Here is a 21,411-nt window from a genome sequence, read left to right as displayed (position 1 = left end):
TAAGCAACACTTATAGAGAGGGTTTTGTTTTTCATATATATAGTTATAATTGTGGGATTATATATTTATCTAATGTTTATTTGTTTCTTTTTCTTTTATTTGGATTAGCGGAAAAAATGCATACTAACATATGGGATTTTTAAAAATGGAATTAGGAGGAGATTAGCAGGGGGAGGTAAGGGATTGAATATAATTTATCAAGATGAGTGAGATAATGAAACTTCTAAATTTTAATTTTAAAATTAATTAAAATTTTAATGGGTTATACGGGACTGTAAAAAGCAAGAGAGTATTAACACATATTAAGAAAATGGGAGTTGATGTGGCTTTCTCCAAGAAACACATTTAACCAGAAAAAAAAACTTGAAATTAAAAAGAGATTGGGTTAGACATGTAGCCTTTTCTTCAGAGGATATAAGCAAGAGGTTTGGCAATTTTGATATAAAAAAAGAATCTTCCAATTAAAATTCAAAATGTTGTGATAGACCCCGCAGAGAGATAATATAATGATACATTGTCAAATATCTTCTGAATTTTGAACTTTCTTAAATTTATATGTTCCAAATAATAAAATAGGAGAGGACAAAAAATAATTTGTATGTAAATGGGATGCAAAATTGATGGTTGGAGAAAAAGAGACACCATTGTTGAAACATCTGATTAATATATGGAATAAAATAAATGATGAAATTGGTGTAAAAGGATATATATCACCTTTGGCCCAAAATTCCCTTATATCTTTTTCAAAAGACAATCAATTTTTGGATATTTGGTTTTGTAAGAGGATTATAAATGTTGAAGATTGTGATGAAAGAAAGTCAATTAATGATATTTGAACAATTGAGAAGTAAATATGGAATACCTCAAAATACGCTTTTTTGTTATTTTCAACTGAGAGAATATTTGAGAGATAAATTAGGACCAATCATGTTGTTACCTGGCTGTTGTGAAATAGAAATTCTTATTAAAAAAGGAATTGTTAGAAATTTACTTTTACAATATTTTTTTTATTACAATTAGGAACTCCTAAAAGTGAAGTTCTTAAATCTAGACAGATGTGGGAACTGGAATTAAATATCACAATTGATGATGAAAGATGGGCAGATCTTTGTAGAGATTGTATGACTAATACTATTAATGGAAGATATAGATTAGTTCAGTATGATTTCCAACATCAGTTATATCTTATACCACAAAAATTGAACAGATTGACATCAGTCTTATCAAATGTGGTGAAGATATAGGAACTGCTTGGTCCTGTTCCAAGGTAAGATCCTTTGGCTGGGCTTATTAAACTTTTTGGAACTTATTAGGAAATATTGAAAGAACAAAACCTAAACTAAAATTGTCAATATACTAATTAGAATTTGTTAAAATTACATTAGCAGTGGCAAGGAAATGTATTGCAGTTACTTGGAAATCAAATAAGCATTTGAGAATGGCACGATGGAATGCAGAAATTCAAAGTTATATTCCTTTGGAAAAAAATGACATATAATTTAAGAAATAAATATGCTGTGTTTTTACAAATTTGGTGCCCATATATCTCAATTATTAGGTTTAACTTTATAACGTTGTACTTCCAGTACCTCTAGACCCGCTAGAATCTCCTCTGGAATGTATTAAAAGATTTTGTTTCAATACATATGTTGGATGATATTCCTCTGTGGAATCCTGAAAGTTTATTTTCTTTCTTTTATATAACTATATTTTATTTCCATATTAAATATTTTGAGGGTGGGGGGTGGTTTTGGGGGGGTATTATATACCATCGTGTATGTAGTTTTAGGATGTTTTTCTTTTAATATTTTGTATTAATATATCGAATTTGATGACTACATATATGGAGAAAAATAATAAAATATTCAAATAAAAAGAAAGCTGAATGGTCTCAGGGTGGACAAATATCTCAGACTAGATGGATTGTATCCTTGGGTTCTGAAAGAAGTTGCAGTAGAGATGGTGGAGATGTTGGCGTGATCTTTCAGGAATCAACAGATTCTGGCATGGTCGCAGAGAACTGGAAACTTGCAAATGTTACCCTACTATTCAAGGAGGGAGGCAGCAGAAAGGAAATTATAGACCAGTCAGCCTGACATCAGTGGTTGGGAAAATGTTGGAGTTGATTGTAAAGAATGAGGTTATGGAGTACTTGGACGCATATGACAGGACAGGCCAAAGCCAGCATGGTTTCCTTAAGGGAAAATCTTGCTTGACAAACCTATTGTAATTCTTTGAAGAAATGTCTGGCAGGCGAGATAAAGGAGATGCAATGGATGTTGTGTATTTGATTCTCAGATGGCCTTTGACAAGGTGCCGCACATTAAGCAACTTAACAAGATAAGAGCCCATGGTATATCAGGAAACATACTAGCATGAGTAGTGCATTGGCTGATTGGCAGGAAGCAGAGAGTTGGAATACAGGAATATATTCTGGTTGGCTGCCAGTTACTAGTGGTGTTCTACAGGGGTCAGTATTGGGCTGCTTCTTTTTATGTTGCATATTAATGATTTGATTTATAGAATGAATGAATGTCTTTTGGCCAAGTTTGCAGATGACATGCAGGTAGGTGGAGGAGCAGGTGGTAAAAACACAATGCTGGAGAAACTCAGCAGGTCAAATAGTGTCCTTTATATAGCAAAGATATATATATATATATGACATTTCATCAAGGAAGAGCAGGTTGTGTGGAGGAAATATAGAGAGTGCAAAAGGACTTATGGACAGATTAGGAGAATGGGCAGAGGTTGCAAATGAAATTCAGTAAAACCACTGGCATCTAGCATCTGTGGGGATTGTTGGATGCTGGGTAAGTGTATTTTCTGGTTGCTTGAGGCTTACTCTTAATGCCTAAAACTTACCTGCTGCCTCATGATCTGCTGATTTCTGCTGCCAGATAAGTCTAATATACTGATACAAGCTGTTTGAAAATGAACACTGTGCTTCAATATTTATCTTCTCATGGAACTCCTGTCCTTTTTCTTGCAACATGGGTCCTGATATGCAACCACCTTCTTACTTTTTCAAACAAAATCATTTAAAAAGAGCCTGGTTGAGTAAATCCATCTTGAAGGTATGAGGAGTGTGACATTGCTCAACACTTTTATCGGTATCGGACTTCATCTAAAACTGCTTAATTTTATGAGACTTGACCTTAATGTCATAGATGATTTATGAGCCTCCATAAGCACTTTCACCTTTTTCCAGAATCTGACATATTTCCATCTTCTGCTGAAGGGTGAGCACAACACATTTACACTTCCCTGGCAGTTTTTTCTTTTGGCATGGTAATGATTAGAGGGAAACTTGTCCATAATAACATCCTGCAAAATGAAATTTCTGTTTACGTTGGTCACAAGGTGGTATCTGATAGCAGGTGTCGCTTATCGCACAAGTGGTGGATTGGCCAACATCAAGAAGCACAAAGATGGGCTGCCAGACATATTATGGAAGTCCCCTGCCCCAACCTAGAACCACATGATACAGCATATTACTCACCCTTCTATTTTAATATGGCAGTAACTCTACTCTTGTTCAAAGAGGAGGGGAAATGAGATGCCAACCTAATGAAATTCTAATACAAGATTATACACGTGCTAAAAAAAACAGAAGCAACATGCATAAGAAAAAGCAACTTGATCTCACAAGCAACACAATCAAAGCTTTGTACACCAGTCGTAATAAGCTCTGTAAACTCCTGAGGACGTCAAGGTGCTGACTGACAGCTTGGCTGAATGGTGTACCAGCAATAACTCTTCACTAATGTCACCAACACCAAGGAGCTAACTGTCGACTTTAGAAAGAGAAAACCAGAGGTGTATAATCATTGGGGAAATTAGAGGTGGGGAGGGTGAGCAAATTTATATTCCTAGGAGTCACCATTTCAGAGGACCTTTCCTGGACCCATGTCATTGTGAAAAAAGCATGTCAGCACCTTTACCTCTTCAGGACTTTCATTTCACCTCATGGTTGCACAATATCTGCAAAGAGATGGCCAAATTGACTTTAGCTAGCAGGGGGGCTACTTTACATCCGATATCCTGCAGAGTGTCACATCCATTTCTAAAATGGTCAAACTCATGAAGTGCTGGGAGTAATGAGGAAAAAAGGAGAGGAAAATGGAAATGAGTGACATGGATGAAAAGGTGGTGAGTGAAAGAAACAGGGGAAGAAACTAGGGAAAGAAACAGAGGGGGCGAAAGAAACAGAGGGGGCGAAAAAAATCAGAGGGGGCGAAAGAATCAGAGGGGGCGAAAGAATCAGAGGGGGCGAAAGAATCAGAGGGGGGTGGGGATAGATTACCTCAACCCCTCAAACAATCCCCGTTGTCTGCAGACGCCGGCGTTGCAATCAGGCAAGTGTAGATTGAGCAATTGCATTGTGGGATACAAATTACCCAAGTTTTTGCGTGAGTGCAGGAACGTGAAGCAAGAAAATATTAAAATAAAGGTACAAACTTTGCTGTGGGAAAGTCGCAGCAGCAGGAGAGAGAGAAAATAAACAGCAATAAATAGCAATAGCAGACAATTTTTAAATAGTAGGAAAGTTACTAGCACTATAGTGGACAATTTATAAAAACCGTGGGAAAAAAAGTGATGGCAGACCTGACTTCCCAGGATGCCTTGCGGTAGAGAAATCCCTCCAAGAGTGCTCTGTGTATACTCTATCACTATCACACTGCCAGTCGAGCAACATTATTACTGGAAAAAGGATGGTTGAACTTTTGGGTTTAAACCCTGCATCAGGAAAAGGTGGCACTCTAGGGTCTTGACTGGAAACACCAACCATCCCTTTGCCTCTACAGATGCTGCCTGATACACTGAGTACTCCCAGCAGTTTAATTTTTGCTCCAAATTTCAGCATCTTGAGTCTTGTGTATCCTTGGGACTCTGCTCAATATTCTGTCCTGTGGATTTTCCAGAAATTTGACAGGAACAGACTTTGATGGATTTTGCTTGGAGTCAGTTACCCAACTAACAAAAGAGCAGTCAATAGATTCATTGAATGCTGAAACAATTGAAGTACTCTTGCTCAAAAAAAATCTTAGAAACTCAGCATCAGAAGGAGAAAAAATATACGGCTAATAGTTCGGATTGCAGCTCTTCGTCAGACTCGACGAAGGGTCTCAACCCGAAATTTCAGCCCTTCTCCTCCTACCGCAGCTGCTTGCCAGATGAATTGTTCCAGCAAATCAGTTTTTTTTTGCTCCAGATTCCAGCATCTGTCATTAACCTCAAAGTACACTTGCCTACCTCTAGTCAGCTAAGGCAATAGTCACAAGGTTTCAGACACTAAACAGGTACCTTTGTTAACTTTAATTCAGTGAAATGGAGTGTGTGCAAGTAGTCTACAAAGGAAGCACATAGAATTGCACTATTTAATTAAAATTTTAACTCACAACTGCAAACAATTCATGAGATTGATGAAAAAGTTGAAACAATGCCTCCTTTCATTTAAGCTTCTCAGTTCCCGAAATGGTAGGCTGGAAGCAAAGCATGACTTTCATGCATACCTGAAACAGGCAATGGATTTTTCCAAAGCCATATACGGGAATAATGTCTGAACAGAGATCATACCAAAGATTTGTGTCAATATGAGGTACCCTTAGGGAAACCAGCCACAACCATCCTGCATGAAGTGCCAATGCTCCTGTCCATCCAAATAAAACAAGCCTATTCATATCTGTTAATCTCAGCTAATCATTTTACATTGGCAAAAAGAGAAACTTAGCACCTTCGTATGTGGCTGTATCAGGCTGTGCATGGAACCAAAGAGCACGGGCACCAAGTGTCACAATGTGCTGAAGTTCTACCTGTCCAGGTGTTGCAAAGGATGGGCCTGGTCCCATTGCTGTGCAATATCCTTGTCAGCTGGGCACTGTCACACTACCTGCCCTGATAGAAAAGTTTTGCCAAATACCTTTTGGTCACAAGACCATCAGGCAATAGTCAGTATGGAACATCCTGCAAGTCACTGACGGACAAGGACTCGATGGATACTGTGGAATAGTTCCCTGTGCAGACTGTCCAGGTCATCTAGCAGAATGCCTCATCACCAGTGCTCACAAACAAGCACCAGGACTTGGCCTGGATGGTGGTGAGAGGAGCTCTCCTGGTCATATCCTTACAATATCACCTACAACACACTTTCCCCCTTGAGATGACTGTGGTGAAGAGACAGTGGCTCACCTCTTTGCAGAATGCAGATTTGCTCAGTGTGGGTGGAGATCCTTGTCATGGATCATCCTCAGCAGCAGCATGACAAATGATTCTCTGATTTCAGGCTGTTCACGGGGACACACAGAGTCAGTCATCCAGAGCTGCCAGAAGACCATCAACTTGGTGAAAGATGCCCTTTGGTCTGGCTGAAACTTGGTCTTTCAGCACACGGAAATGTTGCTGAAGGAATGCTGAGAGAAGCAATGAGGCTTGGCGCATTTGAGGGGAAACCCCTGAACTACAAGAAGCCATGGTGGTTACAATGGTGAGAAATAGAGGATGAATGTAACAATGTACAGTAATGGGAATGTAAATATGTGACACTAAGAGTGTGAAAATATTTTGAATGGTTTTGTTTTGTTGAAAACTTATTGTGAATAACATTTATTTTCAAAAAAAGTAGTGATACAACCTGGGACAAACTAAAGATGCAATAATGGCCTGGATGCATGTGGCATCAAACATAGGTAACGTCAGTTTACTGAATGTAGAATCAAACTTCAGCTTAAACATTGAGTGATGATTCCAACTTTTAATAACAGGAGAGAGAGGGAGAGAGAGATAAATGTGAAAACCTGCATAGGCAGCCTTGAAATTTTCACTTTCAATTTTAATTTTAAGTCTTGTGATTGGAAAACCAAGCATGTAAGAGAGCCAACAAACAGTAGCATAATAAATAACCACGGTGCTTCCTCATTGTTGGTGATGATCAGGGTGGTCAGGGTGCCAGGGAACCCCCTGTAAATAAAGTCACAGGGTTTTTTTTTCACGACCATTGGAGAGCAGACAGGGTTGCTGCTCAATGTCACATCTCAAACATCACATCTCCAACAGTGCTCCACTCCCTCAGGAGTAAACTAGAACTGTAATCGGGAAAACCAACCACAAACAAACAAAGTCTTCAGATGCTGGGGTCATGTGCAATGCACAAATATGCTGGAGAAACTGATCGTCCGTAGTAAGTAAAGAATATACTTGATAAAGGACCCAGGCCTGAAACTTTGGTTACCCTTCACTCCTTCAGATGCTGTGTGACCTGCTGAGTTTCTCCAGCACATTTGTCCATTGCAGGACAATCCAAATAATCTTTTATAAAAACACTGAATGAATATAATTGTAAACACAACATTTACCTACATAGATATAGCACGGTACAGGCCTTTTGGCACACAATCTTTTTGTGATCTACAGAAACCTACTCAACAGTCTAAACCTTCCTTATTTCACACACATAACCCTCCATTTTCCTTACATTGATGTGCCTGGTTGAGTCTTTTAAATGCCCCGATTGTACAAGCCTTCACCACCACCCCTGGCAATGCATTTCTGGCACCCACTATTCTGTGAGTCAAAAAAACTTACCCTGACATTTCCCTAAACTTTCCTCCCATTGTGCAGATGTCCTCTGTTATTTGCTATTCCAGGCCCAGGTAAAGGATGCTGGCTGTCCATCCAATCTATGCCCCTCATAATTTTGTAGACCTCTATTAAGTCTCTTCTCATCCTTCTACGCTCCAAAGAGAAAAGTCCTAGTTCTGCTAACCTTGCCTCACAAGACTTATTTTCAAATCCAGACAACATCATGGTAAATTTCCTCTGCACCCTCTCCAAAGCTTCCTCATCCCTCCTATAATGAGGTGACCAGGACTGAACACAATATTCCAAGTGTAGCCTAACTAGGGTTTTATAGAGCTGCAAGCAGAATTTTATCTGCCATGTCCAAACCATCAGCACTCAGCATCATCATACTGTGAAAACAGATGCTGTAGCTTTTTCTAGATGATGCACATTTGTAGCTGAACGTGGAAAACCTGTGATTCCTTGCTCACTCACAATAAGCTTTGCAGATTAACAGAGAAATCACCACACTGACATTTACTTACTATTTCTGTAACGCAATACAGTAGAATACGTTTTTAAATGATGGGCCTGGCCACAATTAGAGTTAATCCAAATTCTTTGGTACTTAATTTATTTTAAAGTTTATTCATAGAGGTGTTCTGTTTATTTAGATTCTAATTCCCTTAGATAAGTTTTCAAAACATAACAGATTGTTATGATAGGTACAGATTCTACCTGAATCCTGTGTGCGTGCTTCAATCATTATTTTTATAACAGCCAATTTCAAACTAATACATTTTGCTTCTGATTTTGTTCCAAGTGGGAATACTTCATTTTAATCACTAACTTGATGTCACAGTTTATGCATGTCAGGGATCATCTTAATCTGATTGGCCAATGATCTCCAACATGATCAAGAGAAGTACATATCTTGGAGAATAGGCAGCTATCATCCACTCAGTTGGAAGTTCCATCACTTCATCATTCACAGCAAATTTCAATCCCCTTTATATGTGGACAACTCAGCAAGTACAACTGAGATTTTAGAAGATTTAAAAAAAGAAACAGGAAGAAAGAATAAACAAGATCATAGTTGCATTAAACTCGAGGAGAGATAACGGTGTTTACATATTTCTTTTGGTGATACCTTCAAGTGCAACTTTTCACAACATGGAGTACAAGTCGTAAATAGACAGGGGTAAATTATTTTGAGAAAAGGCCTCCATGCAACTTACATTAAAAAAATTTGTCTTGTTCCTCTCATAAAAGAGTCCTTGTGCTGGCATATGCCTCAACTGTTGCCATGGAAGAGTGACACCAAGCAACACGTCTCGAGCCCAGTTCAAATTCTGTGGAAGACAAAATTGATGGAAGTTACAACACTCATGATACCCAAATAATCAAAAACATGTCCCAAAATTTCTGCCTTCATTGATGATCCCAAAAACTTCACCTTAAAGAATACACAATAGGCTGAATTATAGAATGGGTGACACCTGTATTTTATGAGTTTTAATTGTGTTTTTAATTGAACTTTTAAGTTCAAGACTTAAATAACTTTTTACTTCAAGTTATTTAAATTGCAGTTAAGAGATTTTACATGTCACCAAAATTGCCACAGATCACATTTTTTAAATAATGGATTTTAAATTTCCTACAATAGTTTTCAAGAATTTCAGATATTTCAATCAGACCAAAACTCAATGAATTCAGCAAACCTGGATTTGGAAGATGCTGGTCTAGCAAATTTTTTCACACAGCTGATATCCTAACCATCAATTCCCCAAAAATTTCTCATTCAATTTTTTTTTAATGTTACTCATCATTCATACACAGATTAGTTTTCCTGTGAACCCAATGAGTTTCAAGTTGAGTGAGAATTGTGGCCCCTGGGTGGCAGAGGGGACTCAGGAGCCCCCGTGTGTGGGAGGGAGTGCAGAAATCAGCATCTCATGAGCCCAATGCTGAACAATTGGGATTTCAATACAAATAGATGGTAGAATATCAGAGATTTACCACGTCAAATCTCTGCATCTGTCCAAATTCTTATTTTGCGTGATATAAACAACCATTTGAAAATAATGCTTTTTTACTTTCTAGTTTGCTGTTGAAGAATTGAGAATTTGACACAAGGCAAAATCTCAGCTTTTCATTGGAGCTCTCCAGGTACAGGCCTGAGGCCTTTGTCACCATCAGCCACTTTCGCTTCACTGCACCTTACCAAGAATCTAGTGGTTGCACAGTGGGCCCTTTCTCAACAAGCATCATCTCATACTGCAATCACTGTTCAAAACAACAAGGGCTGGAGCATTCACAAGACATTGATCCAGAAGTCCTGAATGGACTTTACTAAGGGCCCCCTCCTAAAATCCCCAGTGTCACTGAAGCCAAGCGTCTCCAGCCAAATTGATTCACTCCACATCATGTCATGAACCAGCCAAGAGCACTCCTCTAAAACCCCTGACTTCCAGAGGAATACCCCAATCCACATCTCCCTTCAAAGATGCACTCTATCCTGACCAGCAGCACCATGGGAGTACACCAGGAGACCTGTAGCTCTTCTTGCTGAGTGGAGGCTCACTTGTACCTTCTCAGAACACCCAAAAGAGGTGGTGTCTTTAGAAAGCACCCTCTATCCTCAAGGATCCTCACCACCCAGGCCATGCCATCTGCAACCATCAGGAAGGAGGTACAGAAGCCTGAAGACAAACACCCAGTAGCACAAAAACAGCTTCTTCCCCTCTGCCATCAGATTTCTGAATGGGCAATGAACAACAGGCACTACCTCACTTTCTTTTCTTTTGTACTAATTTATTTTTAAAATGAAATTCATACCAATAGTTGCACTTGCATTTGCTGCTGCACAACAACAAATTTTGTGACATTTCATTACAGTAAATTAAGGATGTACAACAAATAGTCGTCTTGCCAATGATGCCAAGATCCCAAAAATAGCAGAGCAGAACTTCAAAATAAGCTTGCATCCAAGGGGAATTTTATATCTTACTGTTAGAAATGAAAAGGAGCAATATCCAAAGCATCAGCAGTATATTCAATCCAATCAAACAACAAAGTAGAAATAATATATAAGCGATAAATAGACACGATTATGGTTATTTATAGGCCAACAGGCATAAATGCTGACAGACTGATTGCTGAGGTAGGGCAGGAGAAATTAAGCAGCCTTGCTTGAACTCCTTAACAGGGCAGAGGTAGATCCATGAACCCATTTCCTCTGGCTAGGATAAAACATAGAAATACTGGAGGAACAACAGGTCTCACAGCATCTATAGGAGGTAAAGATATATAACCTTGTTATACATAACTTTAAAGAAGTCCTTCTTCCCTTGAAGAAGGGTTCAGACCTGAAACGTTCATTGTATATCTTTACCTCCTATGGACGCTGTGAGACCTGCTGAGTTCCTCCAGCATTTCTGAGTTTTTACCATTCTGTTATCCAAGATCAGTTGTCAGTGAACCAATGCACGTTGATCACAACTCAGAAGGCTGTGGGTTCAACTCCCATGACAGCATTCTGAAGGGGCTTCGTGATAAAATATTAAATACAAAATATTTAACACAAAATGTGCCAGAATTGCATTTAATAATTAAACAGACAACAATGATGGAAAATGACATTTGGACTACTTACTTGCCAAACATTTCCTAATCCTGGCGATACTTCAGTCACTTTTACGCCCAAGAAATGAATTTAACAGATAAATTATTGAAGACTATGTACAATTCAGTTATTGGCACAACAGAACAATGGCAGACACCATCTCTTTTAAATTTTAAAAGGTGATGAGTATCTTTTCTGATGATGCTCTGCCAGGCCTCTACTTCAGCCATCTTCAGCTCCTGCTTGTTTTGGGGGCTTGTCCCCAGAAGTTTTCTCTTGAGCATATAGAAGGCATACTCAATTGAATTTAGATCAGGTGACCTACTTAGCCACTCAAGAATTTTCCCATTTTTAAGCTTTGAAAAATTCCTTTGTTGCTTTAGCAGTATGTTTGGGATCATTGTCTTGCTGTAGGATGAAGCACCGTCCAATAAGTTTGGAGGTATTCACCTCAAAATTTATTTTGCTGCTGCCAGCATCAGTTACATCATCAGTGAAGATAAATGCGCCAGTACCTGTGACAGCATGCATTCCCAGGCCATAACACTCCTATCACTATGTTTTACAGATAAGGTGGTCTGCTTTGGATCTTAGGCTGTTCCTTTACACTTTGCACTTGCCATCATTCTGATGCAGGTTAATCTTGATCTCATCTGTCCACAAGACATTTTTACAGAATTCTGCAGGCTCTTTTAAATGGTTCTTGGCAAACTGTCATCTGGCCATCCTGTTTCTGTGGCTAACTCGTGGTTTGCATCGTGCAGTGGAGCCTCTGTATTTCTGTTCATGAAGTCTCCTGTGGACAGTAGTCATTGACACATCCACACCTGCCTCTTAAAGAATGTTTCTGATCTGTCGGATAGGCATTTCGGGGACTTTTTTCTTCACTACGATGACAATTCTTCGGTCATCAGCAGTGGAGGTCTTCCTTGGGCTACCTGTCCCTTTGCGCTTACTGAACTAACCAGTACACTCTTTCTTCTTAATTATTTTCCAAACAGTTGATTTTGGTAATCCTAAGGTTTGGGTGGTGTCTCTTGGTGTTTTATTCTCATTTTTCAGCCTCATAATAGCTTATTTGACACACATCTAGTTCTCAAATTGAAAAATGGCAACTACAGACTCCAAAGGTGAGCAAAAGCTTAGAAACAAGCCGAGCTCTCTGATGCCTGCACCATTGAAGTGAATAGAAACATATTTTCTGCTCAAGTTCGAGCAAATACTTCCAAACTCATTGGATGGTGCTTCATCCTACAGCAAGACAATGATCCCAAACATACTGCTGAAGCAACAAAGGAATTTTTCAAAGCTTAAAGACGGGAAAATTCTTGAATGACCAAGTCAGTCACCTGATCTAAATTCTATAAACATACCTGAGTAATCACAAACACTTGTAATGGCAAATGTCCCAAACATTATGATGCCCTAAAATGTGGGAACTAGGTATAAAAAGTGCTGCAATTTCTACATTGTCAAACCAAAATGTATACAAATAACCCTGAATAAAATCTGCAATGTGCACTTTAGTCATATGTGAATTGTTTGATTACAAATTTAAAAATGTGGAGCACAAGAGCAAATAAAAAAAGTGTCTTTGTCCCAAACATTAATATCATTACCTAGCCATTCACCATCCTCTCTTGTTCATCAGCAGAAATGCTTGTGAGGTTCTGTGCGAGAAAGGAGCTGAGCTGTAACCATTTGTAAATAAGCCCTTTGACAGGAGCATCTAAAATGAAACTGTTTTACATTTGCAAGAATGAGTAAAAATCTGACAATAATCCAAGGTGAATAACTTGGGGTGACATGGTCAGAAATGAATCTCAATTAAAAAAAACCTCACAGACTGAGGTGATCTCAGACCAGGCGGTGTTCTTCCAATCTGTACAAATTACCAGGTGAACCTCAATAATATTCAAGACCTAATGTGCTGTATTCTCCATAATACATTAAGCTCAACTTTTCCAAAATAGCAAGCAATGAATTCACTGACATAGATAACGCCTGATCAGGTATTCTCTCGGTAATTTTCTCAAAGTTTATTAACATCCGATTGCCCAAGTATAACCCAACGAAACTGGGTTCTCCAGATCTTTGCAAAATATGCAGGGTCATAATCAGACATAACGTACATATAGATAAACAATACATATATAGGACAAATATATAAAAATAAATGAATAAACATTGTTCAGTAAATAGTAGAGTCTCAGATGGCAAGTGTGAGCAGTTCCTTTGGTTCACTGAGCCTTCTCACTGCCTGTGGGAAGAAGCTGTTCCTCAGCCTGGTGGTGCTGGCTCTGATACTCCTGTATCTCTTTCCTGATGGGAGTAGTTGAAAGATGCTGTGTGCAAGGTGGTAGAGGTTCTCAATGATTTTGCACGTCCTCTTCAAATAATGATCTCGGTAGATCACGACGATGAGAGGGGAGGAAGACCCCAGTGATCATCTCTGCTGGTCTTGTGGATTGACCTCTGATCCAATTCTCTGCAGCAACCAAACCACACTGCGATGCAGCAGGCCTGGATGCTCTCAGTAGAGCTTCTGTAGAAGGTTGACATGATGATGGGCAGTAGCCTTGTCCAATTCAGTCTTCTCAGGAAGTGCATTTGCTGATGCACCGTCTTGACAAGTGAGGAGATGTTGTATGTCCACGATAGGATGCAAACTTGGTGCTCTCTATTCTTTCCACTACCAAATTATTGATGTATAGTGAAGGGTGGTCATTCCTGGTCCTCCTGAACTCCACAAAGGTTTCTTACTTCAAACAACCAGAGTGACTGAAGAAGTGTGCTGTGCTTTTGTGCTTGGAGTCCAAGGAGACACAGGTATTCAAAGCCTCAAACACAGACAGGAAAAAGACAGAAGGCCTGGACAAGGACCCATAAGGCAGGCTGGTCAAAGATGTGTGTGCATTCATGGCTATCCCTCAAGGTCGAAGATGATGAACTTTGTTCTATTTTCCACAGAGCGAAGATGCCTGTGGGTGTATTTGTTTAACGTGTACTTAATATTGCACTCCAAGAAGCACACAATACTTCACAAATCAATCAACTAATTCCAATAGCATTGAAACCATGACTACTGGAGATGGTGGATTTGTTGCAGCCTTTGTCCACCTTCACAGCCATCGAGTTCAAGGTAACTTTGTCCACCGTACCACCCTTGAGGTCTCAGTTGAATTGTTCTTTGTCAGGGACCTCACCGTTGACCTTACCTCCATGGGTAGTCATACTAGGAGCATAGCTGCAGATGGCATTGCTCTCAGGACCACTTAAGTTTCTCCACCACGACAAGGTGACAATCCATGTGTGTATTAACCACATCGCAATGACACAGCTGCTGAGGATGCTGTCTAGTGACAGAGAGGGAAAAGGAATAGGTGATCCAAACTCAAGTGGCAAATCAGATCTAAAATTGGCTAGGTGACAGAAAGCCAAACCTTATGGTTGAGGGGTGTTTTTGTGACTGATTCCTGATATCAGGAGTTCAATCGCAATGCAGAGTACTCAGCCCTTGTGTTTTGTAAAATATGTTAACGATTTGGAGAAATATTGGGAAGCACAGAAAAGAGTCTTCAGCTAGCACAAAAATTTGGCCATGTGAACAATATGTTTTTGTGACTGATTCCTGATATCAGGAGTTCAATCGCAATGCAGAGTACTCAGCCCTTGTGTTTTGTAAAATATGTTAACGATTTGGAGAAATATTGGGAAGCACAGAAAAGAGTATTCAGCTAGCACAAAAATTTTGCCGTGTGAACAACAGTGAGGAACATTAGAGTGCAGGAACAGATCAATGCTCAATTTAGTTGGACAAAAATATAGAAAAAAGTGTTAAGGCACGGAAGGAGGTAAAACAAGCCAAAGGAAATATGCAATAAATAGCAGACATTGAGATGAATGGAAGACTATGGAGTGTATTTCCACAAATATAATCAGAGAGATGAAGTCTGTTTACAAAAGCAAATTGAATGTTTCCCTTTATTAGCCAAAGCACAGACAAGAACAGCGCGGGGGGGGGGGGGAGTTATGGCAGAAAACATCAGCTCCATCGAGAAAATTGCACAATTTTTGATAGCGCATTCCGGAAAATTTTGAATCCAATGAAGGTGTGCAAAGAATGGGGAAAAATAGATATATTGAGGTTGTTTGCTTTGGAACAAACTGAAAAGAAACTTAATTAAGGAAAACAACATTAGGTTATTTTCCTCATTCCGCTCAATAATGTAACATTTTGTAAACATTAAGATAACATTAAGATTCTTAGATGTTTCCCCCATTTCTTCCCTAACTTACCTGTATTCACCTATCACCTGCCACTCTTTTATTCTGGCTTTTGGCCTCTTTCTCACCAGTCCTAATGAAGGATTTTGGCCCAAAACATCGATCATCTATCATCAGGATGCTGCCTGACTTGCTAAATTCCCCCAAAAATTTGTGTGTTGTTCCAGCTTCACAGCACCTGCAGTCTCTCTTGTTTGCATAACATTATATGGTCAAGGCATCAAGAACCAGGGTCATGATTTTGAAGGATTTAGCTGAAAGATTAGAAGAACAATGAGGTAGGAAAAATAACACATCAAGGGTGGGAACTTGGGAACTTAGTGCCCAAAATAGTCGGCATGTTTGAACAACATCTGGATGTGGATTGAACACCAGTGACCTGTAGATGAAGAACCAGGTGCTAGCTGGAATGAGGCTGAGCAGCACTTTTGTGACCAGCATGTACATCACATGGCCTTCTTCTCAGTCAAAGATTTTCTATGATTGCACAAGGTTGTAAAAGTACATGGACTACTTCTAACTAACCCACACTTTCTCTCCATATAATTCAGTGATTATGCCCACTGCAACAACCCAGCCCACCATGCAGATTTGTGTGGTCAACCTTACCCACTGGTGTTTCATCCTGAGGGAATCTCTAGAGGATTATGGAGGCCTGGTCATTCAGGTCATTTAAAGAGCAAGTGTATAAATGTTTGAAAGATCTGGGAATTCGGGGCAACAGGGAATGGGCACAAAGAAGTGAAGCCTGGGTTGGTCAGCCATAATCAGGAAAAGGGTGTGGGAGAATGGTGGTGGTGTTGCTGTAATGGTAGTATCACTGCCAATGTTGTGGACCCAGAAAGGGTACAGACACAGCCTTTTAGCACTTCTACGCAGTGTACGACTGCCTGTCTGTCCACCAAAATTCCCCTTTGCTACTTTAACTGGCTATATAAGGCAGCCAAAGGTAGTTTTGTTCCATTGAGGTCCATAGCTAAGATGCCAGTGATTACTCTCGGCAGCCAGACTTCAAGCGTTGCAGGCTCTGAGGAAGCAGCAGATCAGAACAGAGTACCAGAGTGAGAGAACAACCCCTAGCCAAGAAGGAAGAGGTTGAAAGAGAATCCTACAGAGATGGCCAGCCACAGAAGCAGATCAGCCAAGGCTGTAGGAACATGTCAACGAAGGCTTCTGCCAGTACAGCTGGAGTGCACATGGCTAAATGTGGCAGTTATGGTAGGCTCTAGCTCAGGCCTCATCAGCCAAAGGTCTGACTACAGGAACTAGGCTTCTGGTGAACCATGAATCAGGTGCAAGATTCCAATAGATGTGATGGTGATCAGGAACTCCTGAAAGCCCTTGCGTACCTATGGCTTCCTAATGCTTCATGAATTGGGAACCACGGATCGAAGAGATGAGTTCTGGACACCCTGTGTTCAGCTTCATTGCTAACAATAAGGCCTTGTGGTTACTAGGGTGGTGGAGGCAGTGGGATCCATAGCTGCTCAATGTCTCTGAAGGGACTGCCTTTGGCTTCTGATTTTATTTTAATAATGGGGCTAGATTACTTTCCAACTCTTTATTTGTCTTTGCAGGGCAAACAAAGGAAAGATTTTTGCATACATGACTATAAATGGAATCCTTTATCTTAAATTAATACAATTTTCTTCAATTTAAGTCACATTTCAAAATTACAAATCAGTCTGAGCTGATACATCATTAATAGTGAAAACCTGAGTTGAACTAGCAGATAAATTTCACCGCAGTGGAAGAAATCCCATGGTAAATACCAAGAGTAATCACATGGTAATCACATTATGTTCTTTTCCACCTTTTAAAGGACATCTTTCCAATTAATTCATTTGCAACATGCTTAAACAGAGAACTCATTTGCTCGGGGATTCCCTTTTGTTTCAGAATAATGGATTCAGCAACAGTGGCAGAATGATTTCTAAAACGCACAATTTTAGTTCAAACCCACATAAATAATCATCGAAGAAATGCCAGCTGCTGGAAATCCGAAGCTAAAAGTGCTGGAAACATTCTGCAGATGAGGAAAAACAAATCAAAGCCTAAGAGATTCCATAGTTTGAGGGATAGATAAAAGGTTCTGAGGAAGAGATTGAGTATCCTGATGGTAGGTTGCCTCTCTGATGCCAGGGTCCAACATATCGCAGATTGAGTTCACGGCATTCTCAGCAGGGAGGGCAAGCAGAGAGATGTTGTGGTCCATATAGGGACCACTGATGTGGGGAGGAAAGGTGAGGAGGTCCTGCAAGGAGAGTTCAAGGAGTTAGGCACTAGATTGAAGGACAGGCTCTCCAGGTTTGTGATCTCAGGATTGCTACCCATGCCATGCGCTAGTGAGGTTAGAAATAGGAGGATAATGCAGCAGTTAAAGACATGTTGCAGGAGGGAGGGCTTCAGGTTTCTGGATCATTGGGCTCTCTTCCAGAGAAAATGGACCTGTTTGGACGAGACTGTTTGCATGTAAACTGGAGGGGGACTAATATCCTTGTGGAATTGTTTGCTAGTGGTGCTCTGGTAAATTTAAACAAGGTGAGAGGGGGATGGGAACCAGAGTGACAGAGTAGATAGAGGAGTAGAGGGAAAAGATGATGTGAAAATTCACTGTTGGAAGCCAACAGGCTGTATCCAGTGGGAATTCTTTTTTAAAGTGCATCTATTTCGATGCAAGGAGCATTAAAGGAAAGGCAGGCGAGCTTAGAGTGTAGATTGGCAAGTGGAATTATGATATTATGGCCATTAGTGACACTTGGTTGCAGGAGAAGCAGGACTGACAGCTCAATGTTCTGGGCTTCCATTGCTTTAGATGTGATAGAACGGCTGGGAAGAGGCAGATGAAAGGGGGAGGAGTGGCATTGCTTGTCAGGGAAATTATCACAGCTGTGCTCAAGCAGACAGACTAGAGGGCACATCTACTGAGTTGAGGAATGGGAAAGGTATGACCACACTCATTGAGTTGTATTATAAACCACCTAATAGTCACTGAGATTTGGAGGAGCAAATCTGTCGAGATAGAAGACAGCTGCAAGAAATGCAAGCTTGTGATAGTAGGGGGATTTTAATTTTCCACATATTGACTGGGACTCCCATACTGTGAAAGGGCTCGATGGCTTGAGTTTGCCAAATGTGTTCAAGAAAGTTTTCTAAATCAATATATAGAGGTACCAACAAGAGAGAGTGCAATAATGGATCTCCTTCTAGGGAATGAGACAGGCAGGTGACAGAAGTATGTGTAAAGGAACATTTTGGATCCAGTGATCATAATGCCATGAGTTTCAAGTTAATTATGGAGAAGGATAGGTTTGAGTTGAGATTCTCAATTGGAGAAAGGCTAATTCTAAGAAAATTAGAAAGGATCGAGCGTATGTGGATTGGGATGAGTTGCTTTCAGTCAAGGATGTGTGAGATAAGTGGAAGACCTTCATAGGCGAAATTTTGAGAACACAGAGTTTTTATGTTCCTGTCAGGATTAAAGGCAAGGTTATCAGGCATAGGGAACCTTGGTTTTTGAGAGATATTGGGGATCTAGTTCAGAAGAAGAGAGATAGGTAGCAGATATAGGCAACATGTAGCAAATGAGGTACTTGAGGTGAATAAAATGCAAGAAGAATCTCAAGAAAGAAATCAGGAAGGCAGACAATGTGACCTAAGGGTTGCTACATGTATATTAAGAGCAAAAGGATCTTGAGGGACAAAATTGGTCCCCTTAAAGATCAGAGTGGTTGGCCTTGTATGGAGCCAAAAAAGATGGGGGAGATCTTAAATGTGTTTTTTTTTCCCATCAACATTCACTCAGGAAATGGGCACAGAGTCGTGGGAAGTAAGGAAAACAAGCAGTGAGGTCACGGAACTTGTAAAGATTAAAGAGGAGGGTGCTTGCTGTCCTAAAGCGAAAAGGGGGGGGGGAATCCTCAGGGCCTGACAAGATATTCCCTTGGACCTTGAGGGAGGCTAGTGTAGAAATTTCAGGGGCTCAGACAGAAATATTTAAAATGTCCTCAGCTACAGGCATGGTGCCAGAGGATTGGAGGGAATCTCACATTGTTCCATTGTTTAAAAAATGCTCCAAAAATATTCCTGGAAATTACAGGCCAATGAGCCTGATGTCAGTGATAGATAAATTATTGAAAGGTGTTCTAAGAGATGGACTTTTAGTAAGGCCTTTAACAGGTCCCGCAAAGGAGGTTAGTCAGGGAGGTTCAGGCACTAGGTATTCATGGTGAAGTAGTGAACTGGATTCAACAATGGCTAGACAGGAGAAGCCAGAGAGTTGTGGTGGATGATTGCTTTTCAGTCTAGAGGCTGATTAGCGGTGTGCCTCAGGGATAGGTGCTGGAACCATTGCTGTTTGCCATCTATATCATGATAATGTGGTAAATTGGATGAGCAAGTTTGCAGGTGACACCAAGACTGGAGGTGTTGTGGACGGCAAAGAAGGTTTTCAAAGCTTGCAAAGGGATCTGGACCAGCTGGGAAAATGGGCAGAAAAATGGCAGATCGAATGTAATGCAGACAAGTGTGAGGTGTTGCATTTTGGAAAGAAAAACCAAGAAAGAACATACACAGTGAATGGTAGGGCACTGAGGAATGCAGCTGAACAGAGGGACCTGGAAATACCATACATAAATCCCTGAAAGTGGCATCATAGGTGGATAACTTCAGGAAAGATATCAATATGATAGAAAGAGTGCAGAGAAGATTTACTAGAATGTTGCCCAGACTTCAGGAACTGAGTTACAGGGAATGGTTAAACAGGTTAGGACTTCATTTCCTAGAGTGAAGAAGTGGGGAGATTTGATAGAGATATTTAAAATTATGAGAGGGAAAGACAGAGTAAATGTAGAAAGGCTTTTTCCACTGAGGGTAGATGAGATACAAACCAAAGGACATGGGTTAAGAGTGAAAAGGGAAAAATTTAGGGGGAACGTGAGGGGGGACTTCTTGAGAGTGGTGGGAGCGCGGAACGAGCTGCCAGCTGAGGTGGTGAATGCAGGCTCAATTTGAACATTAAGGAAGAATTTGGACAGGTAGATGGATGTGAGAGGTATGGACTGGGTACAGGTCAGTGGGACTAGGAGGAAAGGTTTGGCACAGACTAGAATGGTTGAAGGGGACTATTTCGGTGCTGTAGTGTTCTATGATTCCAAATGAACTCTCTGCACACATTGAGGTAATAATTTGCTCCAGAAAATTCTTAACCTTTGAAGTAGTCACCAAGTGCATTCATCTGCTATCTGAAAAGTAGCAAGAAATAATACAGCATTACATTAATATTCCACTGGTGATTACCCCCAAACAAGCCAATGACCAGCATTTCCCCAAAGGGAACAAAGCTCCAAAAATTGGTGCAGCACATAGAACTACTGCCTCACAGCACCAGCAACTCAGCTCAATCCTGACCAGTGCTGCATGAATGTGACATTCTCTGGTCTCCTCCCAAACACTACAGACTTGGCTAATAAGCTGCCCACAGTTGTTCAGGTGAGTGGCAGAATTTGTGGGCAGTGGAGAAAACAAAATTAGACAAGGAATAGGACTTCTTTGTGAGCAAGCATTGGGTCAATGGGCTACATGGTATTCTTCTATGTTGCAAGTATTATGAAACCCTGACCATACCTACAGCAATTCTAAGCACACTATGTGGCTGACCAGGAATGTGCATCAAAATTACATGAAACCATGAACATATTTTCAGATTTCAGAGTTATTGTCAGAATACATATATAACATCACACAAAACCCTAAGATTCTTTTTTCTGTGGGCGAGGAAAAATTACCACTTTATTGGTAGTGCAAACAACATGTGCACAACATACACATGTAAATAGGCCAAGAAATGTAAACAAACTGACTGTGCAATACAGGGAAAACTAAAGAAAACCAATAAAGTGCACAAGTAAGAGTTCTTAAATGAGTCTCTGTTTATTATTGAG

General features: G+C 40.2%; 2 protein-coding genes across 21 annotated transcripts in view; one reads left to right on the top strand and one right to left on the bottom strand.

Annotated features, from left to right (window-relative positions):
- Positions 1-21,411, top strand: part of patz1 (POZ/BTB and AT hook containing zinc finger 1) — a 749,193-nt gene that overhangs the window by 262,535 nt on the left and 465,247 nt on the right. The gene's annotated exons all lie outside the window — the stretch shown is intronic.
- LOC138761246 (calcineurin-binding protein cabin-1-like) overlaps positions 1-21,411 on the bottom strand; it is a 449,064-nt gene that overhangs the window by 204,215 nt on the left and 223,438 nt on the right. For all 12 annotated transcript variants that reach the window (XM_069933059.1, XM_069933061.1, XM_069933058.1 and 9 more), the window contains one exon: positions 8,796-8,909. In XM_069933059.1, coding sequence (XP_069789160.1) covers positions 8,796-8,909 — 114 coding nt within the window. The remainder of the gene's footprint in view (positions 1-8,795; positions 8,910-21,411) is intronic.

This window comes from Narcine bancroftii, chromosome 4 (assembly GCF_036971445.1).
Source record: "Narcine bancroftii isolate sNarBan1 chromosome 4, sNarBan1.hap1, whole genome shotgun sequence".
Classification (NCBI taxonomy): Eukaryota; Metazoa; Chordata; class Chondrichthyes; order Torpediniformes; family Narcinidae; genus Narcine; species Narcine bancroftii.
This window is presented reverse-complemented; position numbering and strand designations above follow the sequence as displayed.